General features: G+C 36.9%; 1 protein-coding gene across 4 annotated transcripts; it reads right to left on the reverse strand.

Moving 5' to 3' along the window:
- Positions 1-1,156: 1,156 nt before the first annotated feature.
- On the reverse strand, positions 1,157-15,549 carry LOC100892257 (transmembrane protein 184B). 4 transcript variants are annotated; one of them, XM_030984120.1, is made up of 5 exons: positions 15,442-15,549; positions 5,934-6,104; positions 4,210-4,379; positions 2,836-3,050; positions 1,157-1,633 (listed from the first exon to the last, which is right to left on the reverse strand). In XM_030984120.1, exons 1-5 carry the CDS (start codon positions 15,468-15,470, stop codon positions 1,292-1,294), a joined length of 927 nt encoding a protein of 308 aa, XP_030839980.1. In that variant the 5' UTR covers positions 15,471-15,549; the 3' UTR covers positions 1,157-1,291. The 4 variants fall into 4 exon arrangements, with proteins under 4 accessions (XP_030839980.1, XP_030839979.1, XP_030839978.1 ...); XM_030984119.1 differs by having other exon boundaries at positions 1,157-1,636; XM_030984118.1 differs by lacking the exon at positions 15,442-15,549 and adding an exon at positions 15,012-15,054.
- Between the last annotated feature and the right edge of the window lie 3,925 nt (positions 15,550-19,474).

The raw sequence follows: 19,474 nt of genomic DNA on the forward strand, positions 1-19,474 counted from the left end.
AAGTATTATCAATCTCAGGCAAGTAATCAAATCAGAAGGCCATACATAGTGGTATGAGACCACAGATATACAGGCATTAATTCTAATTATTAAGACAGGTCATGCAACCATGTGCTTGTATAACCATTATTAGTACACAGAGGGCGCTATTGCATATTTCCTTTTGAGCCAAGTATATTTTCTCTGTGATAATGCCAACATATCTGAAAATCCATACAGATAATGATGGATTTACACTCCATGTTGTTACTTTCTGACATAATTATATCTTTTAAAAAAGACCATAAATTGATGGTCCAGAGTATGTCATTCTCATAATATATTTCTCCCAATGTAATAAGACTATGTTGATTGATTACTTCATTTTGCAATCAATACCATTTTCAAGCTTTCTCATTTCTACCACTAGTTGATCACTGTATTTTTAGATGGCTACTGTTAGAATGTCTGAATTCTTCTTTACATTACCTTCACAGTAATTGCCTTACTAACATTTTTCAGAGTTCAGATTTCTTACAGCAGCATTATCATGCATCTTTCCAACCAAATGACCTAAATTTGTTATAAATCTTGAGAGGACTTGTCTCTCTTTGGTTTAATCCAAATACCTGTGCATAAATGACTGTCCTAGACTGTAAAATATTCTCATCAATATTTGGGACATTTTGATACTGTCATATAGCCTTAAAGTAATGTCCTGCCTTTCAAAACCAAAAATAAAATTTCAAAATTTATGATTTCATGCTCAATTTGAAATCTCTCACCAAGGGACATGTAATCGCTTTTTCATGTAGATTTTATCTATTACCTGGGGGGTGTTTTACAAAGATTCTAAGTGGGACTTATCTCTAAGTTGGACTTAACAATTATGGAAAGCCGTTAGAATCCTTGAAAATATGTGGTAAAAGATATTTTAAAAGGCATAAAATGTTGATTCAAATCATTCATATTTTCTATTATCATGAGAGATGTGGAATTTATAAAAAGTCTAAAATACTTGAATTTTTGCTGTTGGATATATTTCATTATAAGGCTACAAATGGCTCTCCATAATATTTAAGTCCAACTTAGAGTTAAGTTCGACTTAGAATATCCCCCTGTTGAACTTGGAATATCAATATCTATCATTCTCCAATACTCTCATTACTCTTGACCGTTTCCTGTCAAACTTGCACCTAAACCCCTTGGTCATTTGAATACTCTTACACATGTGTACGACATCTTAAGTACATGACGCAGACGATTAAAAGAGATAAGTTTACAAGGGGCGAGGGAAGGGTTACTGCTACGATCAATATTCATCGTCGGAGCTGAGTAGCGTGGTCTTCTCCGTGTGACCCGACCTCTTGCTCCCTCCTCCCCCCGTGCCACTACGCGCCTTGCCCATGATGCCCCCTCCCCCATTGCTGCTGCTGCTGCCGTTGCCACCGCCGCTGCCCCCACCCGATGACGCTGCAGGATTGACCATCTCCTTGCCGTTGGTCTGGGGGTAGTGGTGGTAGTAGCCGGAGTCCATATCATCGGAGACGGTGCCCTGCTGCATGTACTGCTGGTAGGCCGGGGAGAAGTTGTGGATGGTGTCGTTGAACATGTCACGGGGGTTCACCGTGTCCTTCAGGTTGTTGGATATGCTCTGCTTTAGAGGGGGTAAGAAAACAGGGCGTGTCAGGGTGTGGTAGGGATGGGATGGGATGGGTGTGGTAAGGTGGTGGTGCGGATAGGACAGGATGGGAGTGAAAAAAAGGAACAAATTGATTCATCCTGCTCTCAAATTCTTTAGTCCTTACACTTGGTGAAAGCAGATCCTAATTTGTCTGCCACAACTTGTGTTTTATGCTAATGATCTACTTGCACCAATACAATGATCTAGTTGTACCAAAACACATGTCTAGCAGTTTTACAGACCAAAAATCTATTTAGTTCTTTAATATGTTGAAATAAGGAATAATTTGTCTTGCAATACAATAATAACATGTCATGGTTCTATTAAATTCAAAATGAGTCCGTACACTAAATTTGTTTGAAATGTCAATGTACAGGTACATTAAATAATAAGATATTTATTCATTCATGTCCTCTTTAGTACCCTATACTACCTGATTTTAATTACACTTTCCTTTTAAATCTGTTTTTAAAGTTGTATTCAATAATCTACGGTGTGATAAGAATCTTCCACTCAAACCCTTTTACCCATTCTTATAGTTAATCATTTTTCAATTCATTAGAATTTTATCAGATATCTCAACTTGTTTATCTAATGCTACATGTTTGGGACAGAGGTACTGCAGTCCATTTATGCATAAATCTATTTAAAAAAGGATTTGAAAAAAACACACACAGACAAACAAAATATCAAGAAACTTTCAAGCACAATTAATATCATTTGATGTTTTGGAAAAGAAATCTGATATTTTTATACCTCATCAATGTAATGTACCTGCAAATATTATCTGTCAGAATATGCATGAAAGATGACAGACTTCATTTCTGATTTCTACCAGAGAGGGCACACTCTATCTATGCATCTACCTCCATATCGTATGACCCCAGCCATGCAGACATTGTAAAGGAGAGCAAAATGCAGATCAATGGCACAGAAGAATTGTAATTTCTTTCTATCTATCTATCTATCTATCTATCTATCTATCTATCTATCTATCTTTCTATCTTTCTATCTTTCTATCTTTCTATCTTTCTATCCTTCTATCTTTCTATCTTTTTATCTTTCTATCTTTCTATCTTTCTATCTAAATATCTATCTATCTGTATGCCTGTCTGCCTATCCAGCTATCTATCTATCTATCAATCTGACTGTCTGTCTATCTCCCAATTTACCTGCATGTTGGATGATCCCAGCCCTTGTTTCTCCATGTAGACGTCAAAGGGGAAGGCATAACGCAGACCAATGGCACAGAAGAACATCTCAATACAAATGAGGAAGTTCTGGTAACCGGCAGAGACCGTTCCCGCTGGGATGGAGGATGTCTCATCCTTGGCTTCATCAGCAGGGTCGAGGGCTCCAGCTAGCTCAATTATGGCCAGTAAGACACCTAGAAACAGATGAAAAGAGATATGTCTTAGTAATGATAGAGAAATCTCATTTATATTTCTCATTCTTATTTCATTGCTCTTTCTCTGTAGATAGCGAAACCCTTATATTTTTTTAATAAATTTAATAAAAATGAAATAAATCCAGCAAGATGGCAGCGTTCAACATCTTGTCAAAATTTGGCTTGTGTACCTATCCCACCATCAATATACACTGACAAGTAGTTGTTCATAGAGGGCGGCAAAAAGGTTGAACATTTTGGTTGCTTTCTTTATCCCTCTGCAGATTTGCTTGCTTGCAATTTTGCACAAAAAAAGTTGTCACCATTTGACGGAAAGAGTGCTTTGTGCAACACAATTTCATTACAAAATGAAACCTTTCTAACACCTGAATAGATGAATCTTGCGCTGGAAACGGTTAAATCACCTTGAGGCTTTTATTATCTATCCCATAATAAAAATAATGTGGCACAGGGAGAATATTTTTGTGGCATAGAAAGGGTTAAGCTACCAGGAATCGAGTCTAAACTTTGTATGTCATTGTATATTTTTACCTCTACTTTCTCCACAACAACATTCATCAAAACGTCAAAAGCAACCAATGTTCCTCAGCCTCCAGAGACTAGGAGGTTTTTCAAATGCACTCTATTCTCTTTAATCTTTACTTAGATTATGTACCCCCATAGTATATTTCTTGGGCGCAAGGATCAAGGGAAATGTTAGTGAGTCTTAATGTATTGCAATTCCATGACAGCCCATGAATTATAGAAAAGAAGGCTTTGCATTGAGGTTCTTTTCTTACAAATTGATCACGTCATGCCGTTTCCATGGTAGGTATAGTACTATTGGATTTATTGGGGGATTATTTTGGCTGGAAAGCAAGTTTGTTTAAAAACACAAAACAGAACAGTAGGTAATAAAAAGGAGAGAGGAGAGAGAAAGAGGGGGGAAAGGGTAGATGAAGATGGAGTAAAGCAATCTGTCTTAGCTGTGCATTGTGAATACATAGAACTTCACCATTATTCTGTTCACCGTTGTCTACGCTAATTTCCAGAATTTAAAAAAAAAACAAAAAAAAACGCGAACATTGTTCAGTATCATAGCAAAAATGCAAAACTACATCAGAACAATTTTATACACATCCTTCATAGTGTTACTCACCTTGCCAAAAAGAGACAAAAATGATGGATTTGACGATGAAAAACTTGAGGATGGGTTGATAAGGTGCGAGGAGCTCTTTTGCAGCAAAGTAGAAGAGAAAGAGAGCGTACAGCGCCAAGCTGACTGATATATTATAGATGATTGTGATGTACAAGTAACCATCCGTAATTCTGAATGTAAGCAAGGATATCAAAAGGATTATTAATATAAACATTCCATAGTGGTATAATTATGCTGATGTATAACAATATAATATAAATTCTATAATGATTTTAAATACTGATGGATTATCAGGAAAAGAGATAGAATAGTGGATAGATATAGGTATAAATAAGTAGATAAATAGAGAGAGAGAGAGAGAGAGAGAGAGAGAGAGAGAGAGAGAGAGAGAGAGAGTAAGTAAGAGAGAGAAAGAGAAAAGGTGAAAGAGAGAGAGAGAAGAGAGAAAGAGAGAGAAGAGAGAAAGAGAGAGAGAGAGAGAGAGAGAGAGGAGGGGGAGGGGGGGGGGGAGGGGGGGGGGGGGGGGGGGGGGGGGGGGAGAGGGAGAGAGAGAGAGAGAGAGAGAGAGGGGGGGGGGGTGAGAGGTATACATATTTTCCTCCTCTATATACTTGTGGCATACAAAAATACATTTTTTGTATTCTACTGCCTCTTGAATACAAAAGAACTCTGTTTTAAAGATACAAGTAATTAGATCTTTTCCTCTTTTATTAAAGAAAATGATGAAGGTTTATATGGATATAATTCTTTGAATCATTATCAAAAACTAGGAATTCATCAAGGAAGAAGGAGAATGTATGACAGGAAATTAAAGCTTAAAGTCTATCTTGGGTATAAAGAGCTTGACTATTAAAAACCTATGCCCTTGATGTTTCTATTTATGCTCAGACAATAAGCGGATGGCTACTCAAAGAAACCTCATTACGTGAAAATGATGCATTTTCTCATGTTCCTTCTTCTATTTAAAGCTTGCCTTGTAACTCCTTACTCTCTTTAATACAGGGTGGGTAATTCTAAAATAGATATCAGATCATGGAATTTGGGAATTTTTTATCACTAGCCAAGGATGCTGAAACACTTAAATCTACAATAACTCTACAATGTACTTCATGATTATTAATTAAATATCTAAAGAATGTTTTCATTGACATTTGACTACTGAAATCTGCCATATAGGCTTGACACAGGATGCATCCGGTTTTCTTTAGGCAATGGGTGAACAGATATGTTTCTGTTAAAATCTATTACACTCAAGTATACTGTAAGATATCCTAGTAATAATAATAATAATAATAATCTTTTAGTCCACTCCAAATTTTATTAAACGGAAATGAAAATTCTTTTTGCCCAATTGATCATGAGCCCGGCAGCCACTGAGCAGCGCCAGATCAACGTTGCTCTATCCCTTATCGTTGAACGCCAAACAAGGTAGCAGCAACTCCCATCTTTGAACGTCTTTTGGTATGACGCGGCCGAGGATCGAACCCACGACCTCCTGGTTGTGAGGCGGACACTCTACTGACTGAGCCAACACTCCGGTATAGTGATCATATGAGTTAAACTTATACAACTTATATGAATGTACTTTGAAACCACACATGTTTCTCAATGCATTGTTTCTGTTGCCACAAGAAATGAATAGTATTCTTAAAGATTCTGATCCATCTTCTTCAGAGTCCATTGCAAAAATGATACCGAGAATAATAAAGAGTAAATTAACTTACGAGAAGTTCCCGTCTGAGTATTTTCCAAATGGGAGGAGTATGAGGGTGCAGAGGGCCATGACTGGTTTGATGAAACAGAACTGGAGGGTAGCTTGCTTGCAGAAACGCAGGAAACCGATGGAGTAGGTCCTACCTCTCAAACAACAGGTACAGCAAAACCAACTGGTGGGACTGAAGGTAGAAAAACAGAGAGAAATTGAACATTAATCATCATGAATTATTTGTATTGCGCTTTCATAATATATTATAGGTATAAGTCATACTTGACTTGTAAACAGTAAGATCTTTAAGCAAAAAGATTGCAGTCATAAATACCTTCTTTGTTCTTGCTCAAGAATGATTGAATGAAATTTGTCTTTGAAAAAAGAAAAATAATAATAATAATTACTTCCCCCTCTGACGACACTTCACCAAAAGTTGTAATTATTTTATATGAGAACAAAATTTAAAATGCATAAATTTCACCAAACTATGCTATGAACAGTATTTTTACCATTTCTTGTGATTTTAAGCCACTCCCCCCCTCCCCCCACAAAAAAGAAGAAGAAGAAGAAGAAGAAGAAGTCGTAAATGTATAATAATAATGTAGAACTGAATCTTGCTAATGAGCTGCATGAACAATTGTTAAAGATTTTGTACTTTGTATGACAGAATTCATTATCCCTTTCCCCATTTCGGCTTTTCCCTCCTCCTCCTCCTCTCCACTTGTAATCTCTCTGCAAACTAGCAACGAAAGGCAATAACTTGGCTATCAAATGGATTAAAATGATCGTAAATATTTCATGCAAGTTTTATTGCCATGGCCCATGTCTATCTACTTCCCACATACATATTTACACGTCGGTCATCTTCACATACAAGAGTTATAGTTTGTATGTCTGGTGGAAGACTTTTATCACCGCTCATCTAAACATTTACAGCACTAGAATGAGAAAACGTATAGATTTAAGTCATAACAAAACAGTAAACCACTCCATTATATTCAAGAAAAAAAGTAGGTCAAATTTGTGAGTTCCATAGATTCCTTGCATCTCAAGAACAGAACAGACCCAGCGATATCTATCTATTCTTTAATAATCACTTAAATTGTTATGATCTGAAACCCACTTTCCAATATCCTCTGTATAATTACTATTTTGCAGATTTGCATATATTATTTTTGTTATAACTTAGTGAAAAACTTTCAAGGCAATTAATTTTTTGACCCAATTTTTCCACAATATTAAAAATTCCCTTCTTATAGTTTATCCACCTACTTAATGCATCTGGATGTGTTGTTGAAAACTTGACATCATCTCTTGAAAAACATCTCTGCCGTAAAAAAATAATGGAACTTTAATCCCATCATCCATTTCCTCACGCGTCACAACATAATCCTCAGAATCAACTAGAAATGCATACATCCCTCGCTTCCCCTTAATGGCAGACATAATCTCCATCTCGCTCGCTAGAGTAAAGATTTGTTTGTGAGAAGGAAACTTAAAGGTTCTGAGTTCTTGCCATGAAACTGAATTTCAATAAAAACTGAAGAAAGAAAAAAGGATTCTGCAGTGTGTGTGTGTGTGTGTGTGTAATTGTTTTTTACAGACGTGTATCAATCAGATATGATTATTTATATCTGTGGACCGATCTTTAACGTCATCATCTGAAAGAAGTGCTTTTGGTAAGACATATTTATAATGTAAACAAAATGATCAGATAGTGTTAAAAATCATATGTACAAAAAATGTCCAACTCATTTATGCACATGTGGGACTACCGTAGATAATTTTACTCTTCTACTAGAAGATTGAATTTTCCCTATCATTCAATATTTAGTAATAATTGTCTCTAATTGATGTAAATGACAATCTGTCGAATATTTCCTAATTTCTAACATTTAGAATGAATTTTGAGCATTATGTTAAAAAAATTCACCATTAACACAAATCATGTCTAACTTTAAGTGATGCAGACAGTCTACATATAGAGGGAGCAATTCATCACTTGCTTAACGACCTTTCTAAAGCAGAGGATGTTTATGGATGTAGAAATAGAGCATCGATGGCTGGTTTGCAAGATTTGGGGATTTCAGAAATCAATAAAATCATCTGGGACTCACAGCAAGCCTGGATAATGGAGGGTGAATATAGGACACAGGAGATTTAGAAGTTTATCTCTAGATGTACCTGGGAAAAGCAATAAACAAAACCAGTCTACAATAAAGAGTGCTCTCTCCCCCTCTCTCTCTCTCTCTCTGTCTTTTTTTTTCTCTCTCTCTCTGCAATCTATATTATGGTCTGCTAGATCATAAAATATGATGAATTTCTGAATAATAAAAAAGAGTAATGTGCATGATTTTAGTCTGGAAAACCAAGCATTCAATATCAGCATGATAGAGGTGTGGGTATCTTAGGTACTTGTACTTGTATGTATCAACTAGAATGAATAAAATCTTATACATGCAGGTTTAACAAATCCCCCCACTTTAACCCTTATTCGCCATCACATCATACAGCTCTTTCATTTGAAACATATCTACATGTATATATACAACCACAAATATATCAGTAATATTTTTAGAATGAAGTATAAGACTGTATAGGCTAGTGTAGCTGTGAATCGTATCTCATATGTGATTCTTAATGCATCCCTTTTTCCAGTCACAATAAACACATCCATATGGTGAGGTCTGAAGTCAAAGATTAATGCCTTGGAGTCTAGTAAAATTCAATAACTTCTTAAAATCTTCATTCTACAGTACAGTACATGTAAGAATGTAAGAACTATTTATAGAGCCTTCATAATGGGGCTGTCAAGACCGGGGCTTTCACACAATCAATACTCGGGGCTGACCTTATATTATGCATGCACTGTAGAACAGTGAGAGTGCCATATAGATCCCCCGTCGTACATTTTCTTGCTATACTCGAGGCGGGAGAAGGGTAAAGTTACACTGGAATAGCTCTATGCCATCTATCAAAAAATGGATTTGTGTTTTGGAACTCGGAAGGAATTTCAAAACATGTTGTTGACAAGTTACTTTGAAAGCAAAAGAATTAGAATTGTACATAAAGAAAATATGTTTGTTTGGAAAAGCAATGTTTTTTAAAGATCTTAAACATCTTTATATTTAGGATTCTCCTTCCACTTGCATTCAAAATCAACATAATTAATCAATCATATCGTCGCTGTTTTCACGAAGTGACGGTAGTGAAAAAAATTGCATTCACTTTGCGTTACGATTTTCCTCGCTACCGTCACTTCGTGAAAATAGGGACGATATAGTGCCCGCAATATCCTCAAAAGGGCTACCCACCATTTGTTGATACTTCAAAAGAATGTGAACAATATCTTTGTTTTGATTTTCCTTCCTTTGGTCATACATTTATAAAACAAATTTGTTTTCTCAAGACCTGGTTTCCAGTAAACGGATATTTCAGGTCGATTTACATCATCCAAATATCCTAAAAGAGACTTGTCCAAGATTTTGAGGCAGCTTGTCCCATATGTAACCAGAGATGACAAAAAAGCTTCAACATCTAGAGTAGATTCTGGAGCACTTGAGGAGTCCATGCTATCTTCCTCGCTAAATCTCTCTCCCGGACGACCGTCAAGTACCCTACTTGTAGTTAATTTCATCCTCCGTGTCCATCTGTTCAATCCGCTGACCAATCCACTGACCGCTCACTCGATCTTCTATCCATCTGACCACACTGGAATATGGACATGCATAATTTGTTGGTGTTGGTAGTGGCTTATCATGTTCAAACAAAGTCCAAAGAAAAAACAACGTGCGTCACTGTAAGCAGATTAAAGACTTGAAAATGAATGTTCATCTATATGTCGTTAGTTTGGAGACAGAAGAGCGTTAAATCACTTCATTTTACACAGAGTTAAAGCCTTTTTAGCTCCAAACAGACAATATTGGCTTAAATAATACCTCACTAGAAGTAGAATTTTCACTGAAAGTGACCTCATTATACAATGACTATCCAGTATTATTGTAAACTAACTTAGTCATGAAGTTGGCACTTCAAGTTTCCACTTTTGCAAGCAAAAACTAATGATGACTCATCTGCTTCTGCAGAGCTCTGCTAAAACTGTGCATTTGAAATGTGAATAGGACTCCATCAAGAGTACATTTTATATAGGCTGCTCTCAAAATACTAGGCCAGGAGAGTGGAGTAGGGAACAGAATCTTATCTCTATACAAGTACATTGTACCTTTTTATTTGTATTACCGGGGTACAACAAAAAAAGCTTTGAAGTTGTTTGTAAGATTGGAGTGTAAAAAAAAAGTTGTAGAATACTATCTTAACCTTAATCCTGAGTGATAATAACCATTTAGCAAAATTAAAACTAGAGCGATTATCAAAAAGACTTATGAGACTGCAAATAACTACCGTAATCATATAATCAAAAGGATACCATTTGTCTTTATATGATGCTTTGAAAGATAATCCCTCTAATTCGTAAAAAGGATTCATTCCATTTCCATAAATTCTGAAAATTTGATGAAGGGGACTGGTCTTTCATTTTATCAAAACAAGGAGAAATGTAAAATACAATGAAAGTAAGGTTGAGGTGCTTTTTGCAGTAGAGTACAACAAGAGAGGAAAGAAGAGGACAATTTCATGCATGAATACAAAGCAAGTAGGGGGTGAAAGTAGTGTGTAGCTGGGCATAAAAAAGGCCCCTAAGCAACCACATTTATCCCTATGAATACGAGGCATAAAATGTGAGGATACTACACTTTTATCGCTATTTTGCTGCGGCAGATTTTTGTTTTTCTTGAGTTCTGCGTGAATTTATTGAGAAATCATGCATGCCGAGCAGAGTGTGAATCCATGGAAAGGGGAAAAGGGGGGGGGGGGGGGGCTGCCGTCATGATACTTTCAATGAGGCCCCTCCAGGTAAACTAGATATAAGGCTGCAAGAAATGTGAGCGAAGCGTAACCCACATGGCACATTATGCATGCAGGTAATAGTCACTTTACTGTGCGCTCTTGACTTGACGACTAATGTTCCTGTTTAATGGCTCTTCAACATCTCTCACATCATCACATTAATAGAAGATGAGTGGAAGACCTGTAATTGGTGAGATAGTCTGCATGATCAGACTTCATTCCTTAAATGCTGTGAGCATTGAAATCGGCAGCCTAGCATAGCCGGGTAATGTTGGAGTGCCTTGAGGACCTTGCAAGGTCGATACGTGCACTATATAAGAATTCAATATTATTATTATTATTATTATTAAGCAGCTGTGACAATGAATTAGCTTTCGTAAATCTTAATTCACAGATACAGCTTCAATCACTGTAAACTGCCTCAAATAGAAGAGGGGAGAAGAAAAAGAAGATATTTTCTGCATCTTTTAATACAAAGACTCATTGTGAGTGTATACTCGGGGGCCTTTTTCTTGCATACAAGTACATGTGAATGTATTTTTTCACCCTCACTTGCCATTGATTTTACACACAAAATTGTCCTTATTCTGCCATGGTTGTGTTTTGTAATGTCTTCTCTTTATTAAAAGATGGTTTGCTGCATCATAAGTTAATGATGCTTGAGATGGGGGATTCCCACTGGATTAATTTGCATCTCACACTAAAAACAGAACTCTCTGAAGTCTAAGAAGGTAATGATGCCTTCGATGTGTCTTTTCACTGCACAATCTTAAGTCTGAATACTTCTATGCATGGAGACTGTGCACATGATACATGTATATATTTTCTGCCAGGAGCCAGAAGGTTATAAAATTGTAACAAAAGCACAAAAGGAAAGCCCTTCTCACTCTCAACATACAATACAAGGTCGTTGGCACCCTAAGAAAAAACCTTAAGAGCTATGTATTGCCTATTATGCCTGTCTTCATCAGCTCCGATCCGGCCAAATAGACCGCTATTTCTGGTTCGGGAAAGTTAAGTGACTCTCACACTCTGCCGTGTAGGCCTACCGTGTGCCACCGTGCGCGAAAATGTCTGCGGACGGTGGAGAACGGCGAGGGCACACGGTGGTTCGTTATCAAAGCGGGCAACACGTTAATAGGGCGTTGGCGCTTATTTACACCCGGTGGGACCCGGCGAAAGTTTTGGGCATGTTCAAAACTTTGGCCGGCTGGCACCGGCCGCAAGTAAGCGGCAAGAGGACGGTGTTGAACGGTATGAGGACGGTATGAATACGTTATGAAAACGGTCACACTGTATGAACACGTTCACAACACGCTCATAACCCGTTACAGAACGGTGATGAAAAATGGAGAGCGGACTGACCGTTGCCGTTCAAATCGGGGTATTTATGGCAGTCCTGTCATGACGTCAGCAGTCCGGGGACTCGCTCACAGGACGCTCCGAGCGGTGAGGGGACGCTAAGTGACTGGTAGGTGGCTGCTACAAACCCGGTGCACACGTTCGAGACCCGGTATGGGCCCGGTATGGAAACGGCCAAAATTTTCAACAAAAGTCAATCTGGGCGGTGAAGACGGTAGAAGCACGTTCAACACCCGGTATGCGCCCGGTGAGAACGGTCAGAAGATGGCAACGAAACGGTGAAAAGATTAATTTTATGAATTTTTTTTGCGGCCGGGGACAAGTTCGCTCAAAACCCAACGTTCTGGACTCTGTTTTTTTTTTAATAGCCCGGCAGGTGGACGGTAGGCCTACACGGCAGAGTGTGAGAGCTCCATTACAAATTGCTTCTTCATCAGCTCAAGAAATTTGCCCATAGTGCGAGTCTTCGGTCTGGTGAAGACGGACCGGACAAATAGGAGGCTATTTTGCAAACTAGCCCAAGATATCTTGATATCAAGATATTTGGCCAACTCGAGCTGATGATGACAAGCCTGAGAATAAGGCATTCTCGCAGGCAGTCAAAGATAAAACCTCTAGTGCATTATATGCTGGATGCTGAATGAAAGCTGTTGAATAAGACAAGAAGTTAGAAGCCTTGCCAGCATTGACTGGTGACCTGTCCCTTTAAGCACCAACGAGGAAGTCAAATACAGGGATAATACACCTTGGTTCACAGCAAGCTACTGACTGGAGGGAAAAAAAATGAAGAAAGACGTCTGACCTTACCCAATATGGTAACAATGATGGATGACTTCGCACAAAATGTCAACTCAAAATGGACCGAAATAATATGCTCCAAACTGAACTACATCAGCAACAGCAGCATGCAGTGAATGCACACTGTCTTATTGTGTGGTGTTAATAATATGTGTAAACATAGTTTCTTTAACATGACGCCCTTTATGAATATTGGATGAGGTTGAACTGCCTGGCATAGATTCTATACAGCAAAACAAACATTGATTTTTCTTATACTGAAAAAACCGTGAATAAAGCAAGTCTAAGTGTGCATTGCAAATTTGTACTGGAAAACAATCCCAAAAAGATAAACAAAAAGATAAAGGAGAGATACAGAGAGAAGAAAAGGGATGGTAATGAAATACATCTGAAGAAAGGAATAAAATGCAGAATGGAGAAGAATTACAAACCATGCAAACAAAAGATAAAAAGCATGACGTAAGGTGGTTTAAGATGTAATCAAAGAGTAAGATATACATGTAGTAATAGTAAACTGCATGTACCGGTAAGCAAAAGAGAAGTTACATTTAATTTGATTTTGCAAAGGAAAGTGAGGAAGGGAGCCTGCACATTATGGATTGTATTCAAGGCCATTACGAGAAGCGCTTTCATGACCCTGCTACAAAATCTGGTTATTCTAGTCCCAATTTACTCCAAAAATACATCCTATAGTACCAATCTTGACTAGGATTCTTCCTCCTCGACCCATCCTAATGTAGCGGTTATTGGATTTATGTTCACACAAAGTGACATGTAATGGATGGTGCCTCCAGGCATCAAGAATGAACATGGTGTGTTCTTCTTATGTTGTCTATAGTGATTGATCATGACCCTGACTTCTCGACACACTTACAACCTACAAGGCAATGTATGTCGTAATGTGTTTACCCCTACAACATCATCCTCTGCTCACTAACTCTTGAAACTTTTAAGAGCAGACTTAAAACATACAGTGCGTCCCAGAAAAAACGAAACCGAGAATTGTCAATGTTTTTTCATAACTTAATCACAATTATAATTAATAAATGACACATATTTGTAAAGCTTAGATCCTACTCCCTCATTTGATGAAACTCATATGATGCATATTTCAAGCATGAGTGATTAAAAACAATTTGAAGAGAGGGTACTAAAAAGTCATTTCCAGAAAGTTCATTTTCTGCCCATTAATTTGAACCTTAATCAGGAAAAATGAGCCATTAATAACACAGTTCTGTTTGTTTAAAGTACATTAATGCATGCATTTCCATGATTTGATTAAACAAATTTGTTTTCACTGGCTGCCGGCCGTAGCAACAAACAGAGTTGACAAAAGATTTTACTCCATTTCGTTGATAACCAGCCATGCACAATGTGATGTGTATAAAGCACCACGTAAATCTAGACCACCATCATCATTATCATCAGCATAACCTTTACCATTTTTACCATTATCAATTCTATTAACATGTTGTACATAATAAGCTAGCAGAGTATGGCTCCCCAATATTCCTTTCTTGAAGAAAGCATAACTTATGGCAATTATAAACTATAACAAATTATCTACTACAGAAACAAGGCACATGCAAAGTCGGATGCCCTCAAGAATGCTTTAACAGCCATGTTTTCTCAATGGATGCAGTCGACATGGAGGAAATTTGCAGATTGGCCAGAAGATTTTGCATCAAATGAATGTAGTAGGGTCCTCATCAAAACAGTAAGATACGATATATCGTTCACATTACCAATTTGATACCAAATTGACTCCAAACTCACTGATTTTTTTCTGCCATTGAATGTTCATGCACTTGTTTGTTGTGGTCTATGGATGGTCGGTTGTCAGTCTCTGATGTGACTGGGGTTTATACATGAACAACATGATCATCTCTAATACGCCATCTAGCTCCTCATGTATGATGTTCCATCTCCCCCCCCCCCCCCTATTCAACTATCTTCTTTCCAAGGGATGTTATCTAGCCCCAGAGAGGAACAACACCTGTCATAATATATCCAATAAAAAGCTACTCACGTAATTGGGTTGCCCCTGATTTCAGACATGATCATCTCAACCCCTCTAGCTCTACATAGTACCCGTACGATGTCCCATCTCCCCCCACCCTCAAACCCTCCCCTTTTTACCCCCCCCCTGTCTCCCCCTTATAAACCCACCTTTCCAAGGGATGTTATCTAGCCCCAGAGAGGAACAACACCTGTCATAGAATACCCGATAAAAAGCTACTCACGTAATTGGGTTGCCCCTGATTTCAGACATGATCATCTCATCCCCTCTAGCTCTACATAGTACACGTACGATGTCCCATCTCCCCCCACCCTCCACCCCTCCCCCTTTTTACCCCCCCCCCTGTCTCCCCCTTATAAACCCACCTTTCCAAGGGATGTTATCTAGCCCCAGAGAGGAACAACACCTGTCACAGAACACCCGATAAAAAGCTACTCACGTAATTGGGTTGCCCCTGATTTCAGACATGATGGCACTCTCTCCTCCAAGGTACTCATAACACAGGCTCAGGAAGTTATAGATTACAAATGCTGCAAGATACAAGAAAGAAAGAAATAGAAACAATTTGATTAAATAGTGAAAATTAACAGTTACAATAACAGTCATCATAGGCAGAAACAAAGAACATAATATATTTGATAGCTTTTGTCCTCCAAAATCAAAATACAATTTTTGCTCCTCCATTTTTCCATCTTTATTCTTAAATTTGTTTATTTTATTAATCTTATTATCTTCTTGTCAGTTAGTGGTTTAGACCACGTTAAAGTTTTAACTGTCCTCCTTGGCTCCGTCTTATAAAGAGTTGATATCAAATCGCAATTTATTTGCAGGTTATATCAATCACAACTACGTACATGAGAGATAGGAGACTGCAAGGTTGCGATTGATTAGTATCAATTGTAAATCTTTATAAGAAAGGGCCCTGGACCATTGAGTGGAGAAATATTTTAACAATGTATTTACATTTAGTCTGATTCAAATCAGTAAAAATATAATTTCACTTCATTCAACTGCAATTCATAGAGAATTATAAACAGACTAATTTCTAAATGCTTGCTTTCTATCCCAGGAATGTCTAATAATAACACCTCAAGGTCCCTACGTCCGCATAATCAGGAATGTGCCAATTAGCAAATTGGCAATCCTGACCTTACCTTTATTGGAATTAATAATGCTACAATCTACCTTAACGTCCTTGGTTGTTGCCATGAATACAGCTAATCAGTAGATTGAGGTAGGACTTTGTAAATTTGCCTGACTGGCAGGGAAAATTGTAGTGTTGGTTATCTACATAAGATGTGAATGTTTTCAGGATAAATATTTCTTGAAAAGAGCACATAAATGTTTTGTATGCTGGTTATCAATATTCCTGTAAGTTGTGAATCTTGTTTTTAGGATCAATATTTAATACTGCTGTACTTAAAGGGTGTTGCAGGGATTTCCAAGGTGAAAATCTTAAGAGTTTTGAAAAGGCCAAAATGTTGTAAAAAATGATAATTGAAAACCTTATTATTTGCAAAATTGCTGTAATTTTTCTTTTCAAATTAGAAATTTCCCTACCCCTATCTCTGTCTATCCCTCTCTCCCTCCACCCTTACTACCCTCTCTCTCTCTCTCGCTCTCTCTCTACCAACTTTCACTTAACAGGTGGCGTATTTGAACAGGTGTAAATTATATACACAGGTACTCTGGAATCAAAATTACTGGTATGAAGCCAAAAGGCCCTTGTAATATAATGTCTGTTGAGAACCAAAAGGACATTAACTCCTATTATCTACGTCTCCACAGACTCAACATCCTTTCACTCTCAATGAACGATATCATCTACTGAGAGCAAGAAGGTTGTGTGTGAACTATACAGTCAAACCTGCTTTAGTGACCACCTGTATAGAAAGACCACCTGTCTATAAAGACCACATTTTTTGTTTCCCTTGAAAATGGATTCTCATTGAAGCATGTTCTAAAGGAACCTGTACATAAAGGCCACCTGCCTAAAGACCACTTTTCTTGTCTCCCTTGGATGGTCTTTATATACAGGTTTCACTGTAATAGCAAATAAAATGGACACCTTTCTACTCTAGCTCTCATCTGTGAGACATCACAAAATCTATAGAAAAAAAAATCAAGAATTGCTAAGAATGATTTTTTAACTAAAATCACTCTACAGGAGCTTCCCAAGTGAAGTCTTCGGTTGCATTCAGTATGCAGGAGTCGGGGCTGGAGTGAATGTACATCATTCAAAGGTGTAGATTAAGAGCACTAATGAAGTGTGGCATTTCAAAGTCGTGTGTAAGCTATACCCTCCCCTGCTACTAAGGGCACTGTGCATAGAGAAATAGAGAAAACGTGAAGTACTAGTCTAACAGGATGCAGACTCTTTCACATCTATAAATATGCATTTGAATTTTGAATTTTGAATTCACTATCTAAAGAAATATATTTGAAACTAGTTATAGTGAAGAAGAGAATTCTCAAGGATTTTCATTTCAATTGTTTTAATCATTATTCAAATATTACTGTGACGGTGGATTATCCAAATTTAATTATTTGTTTAAATGCATGTACAGTGTACATGTTTTTTCTGGGGTTCTGCTACTACAGTATTTTAACATACATGCACATTGTAAACCAGCATTCCAAATACAAACAAGTATTCACTATTCAATTATTTTGAGATGAAGACAAAAATTAAAATTGAAAAGGCCCTTGTCAATAAAACTGCTTAAGAGAAGATTTGGCACACAAATAATATGTACCGGCTGTTAAAAAAACACTGCTTCTTTCTCTGTCAATAGTCTTGTAACAAAAGTCAATTTCCTCCCTTCCCAATCTCATGAAACATGCGAGGTGAAATCCCCATTTTCTTTTTTTTTTACATATTCGTCTAGATTATTTAGTCATTATAGGCAAAAGGGTGGGGACACGGATGTGAAACTTTGTCATAAAATAATCAGGAAGTATTGCGAGATATCCTTTCAGTATCAATTCCTTTGAACCAGGATAGAAAGCAACACATTTGTGTATACTTTGACAAACAAATCTCAATATCTGAGTGCTATTGCACAATAAAAGGAAACACCCAAGCTATTCTAAGTGCTTAAGATTACTTTCCACGAAACAAGGATACATGTATATAATAAGATGGCAATGTAATCTAGTTTCTTAACAGTGGGAAATTTAGTCCTGATAGGTTCTAAATCATTTTTTTTTACCAACTATTGTGATAAAAATATATTGAAGTCTGAGTGTGTACATCCTATACATTGTAGATGCATAATTGATCATATTATTTTGTATGCTGTAACAGGTGTCATTACAAATTGTTTACAGTATAACAATAATAATAGTCATAGTAACAATAATAGTAATGGAAATGGTAATGGTAATGGTAATAGTAATAATAATAACAGTAATAATAATAATAATAATAATAATAATAATAACAATAATAACAATGATAATAACAGTAATAATAGTAATAATTATTTAAAATAATTCTGAAGCTATGCCACGTTTCTGGATGACTTTTAATTCCTTAATTAAAACATAATTGAATTTGCCAGTTGCCACATTAAAAAACAAATTGTCATAATATTGAATGCGATTCATATTGATATTTATGACAGGTATGACAAAGCTTTAAAAAGGTAGCATGGCACAGTGAAAAGTACCTGCAGGCAACGAGTATTGGAATCTTGGACCATACTCAAATATCACAGAGCAAAAAGGTTGCAGCATTTTAATATAGTATGTTGCCTTACGTGTAATTTCATTTCCACTTTTTTGTTGCAAAAAATACAAAAACAAGACACTTTTAACTTACTTTGTGTATATATTTGCACATGTAAATACTTTGTGATCAGTTAAATCCAACAAATTTAACACGAGTGTCAGTTATCATAGATTTCTTTTAAGTGAGTATGCAGAGCATTATTTGTTTATTTTATTTTTTTAATGTTTGTGAACTTCATTCATGGTTCAGAATCATGAATGTGCAATGCCATGAAATCATTGGATCAAAATGGACACAAAACTCACCAATCATTTACAATTCATGATTGTTTCATGCTGAGAAAGTATTGGTTTTACAGTATGGACACAAACAATAGTTTGTGATTAGAGCATTAAATGTTCCAGACTTTGATATATCACATGACACAAGTCCAAAATGACTATAATTTCCACAGTCAAATTCATTTCCAGCAAAGTGTGCTCTGATGTAGACTATCTCCAAACAGACAGTCCACTAGTGTCTCTTGCTTTTCACTATACAAATCACACAAGCAGCTGTTTGCATGTTTTTCAAATCAAAACATATTCTGAGAAATTAAAGTTTTCACCATTTCTCCACTGATTAACATATCTTTCAATAACAGGTCTTTCTACACTGGCCATATTCAACAAAATTGTTTCCGTCATCAGGAAAATTACTTTTCTATCGAAGGTTATGTATGACTGCAGGGCATGGGAAC

This window comes from Strongylocentrotus purpuratus, unplaced genomic scaffold (assembly GCF_000002235.5).
Source record: "Strongylocentrotus purpuratus isolate Spur 01 unplaced genomic scaffold, Spur_5.0 spur5_scaffold_14, whole genome shotgun sequence".
Lineage (NCBI taxonomy): Eukaryota > Metazoa > Echinodermata > Echinoidea > Camarodonta > Strongylocentrotidae > Strongylocentrotus > Strongylocentrotus purpuratus.

What these genes read in the sequence shown, in the direction of transcription:
- LOC100892257 (XM_030984117.1), bottom strand. Translation starts at nt 15,046, where the DNA reads ATGATCATGTCTGAAATCAGGGGCAACCCAATTAC. An exon ending in TACTCAGACGGGAACTTCTC is followed by an intron (nt 4,380 to 5,933) that starts GTAAGTTAATTT and finishes GCTTACATTCAG; the next exon opens with AATTACGGATGGTTACTTGT. An exon ending in TGGGATCATCCAACATGCAG is followed by an intron (nt 1,637 to 2,835) that starts GTAAATTGGGAG and finishes CCCCCTCTAAAG; the next exon opens with CAGAGCATATCCAACAACCT.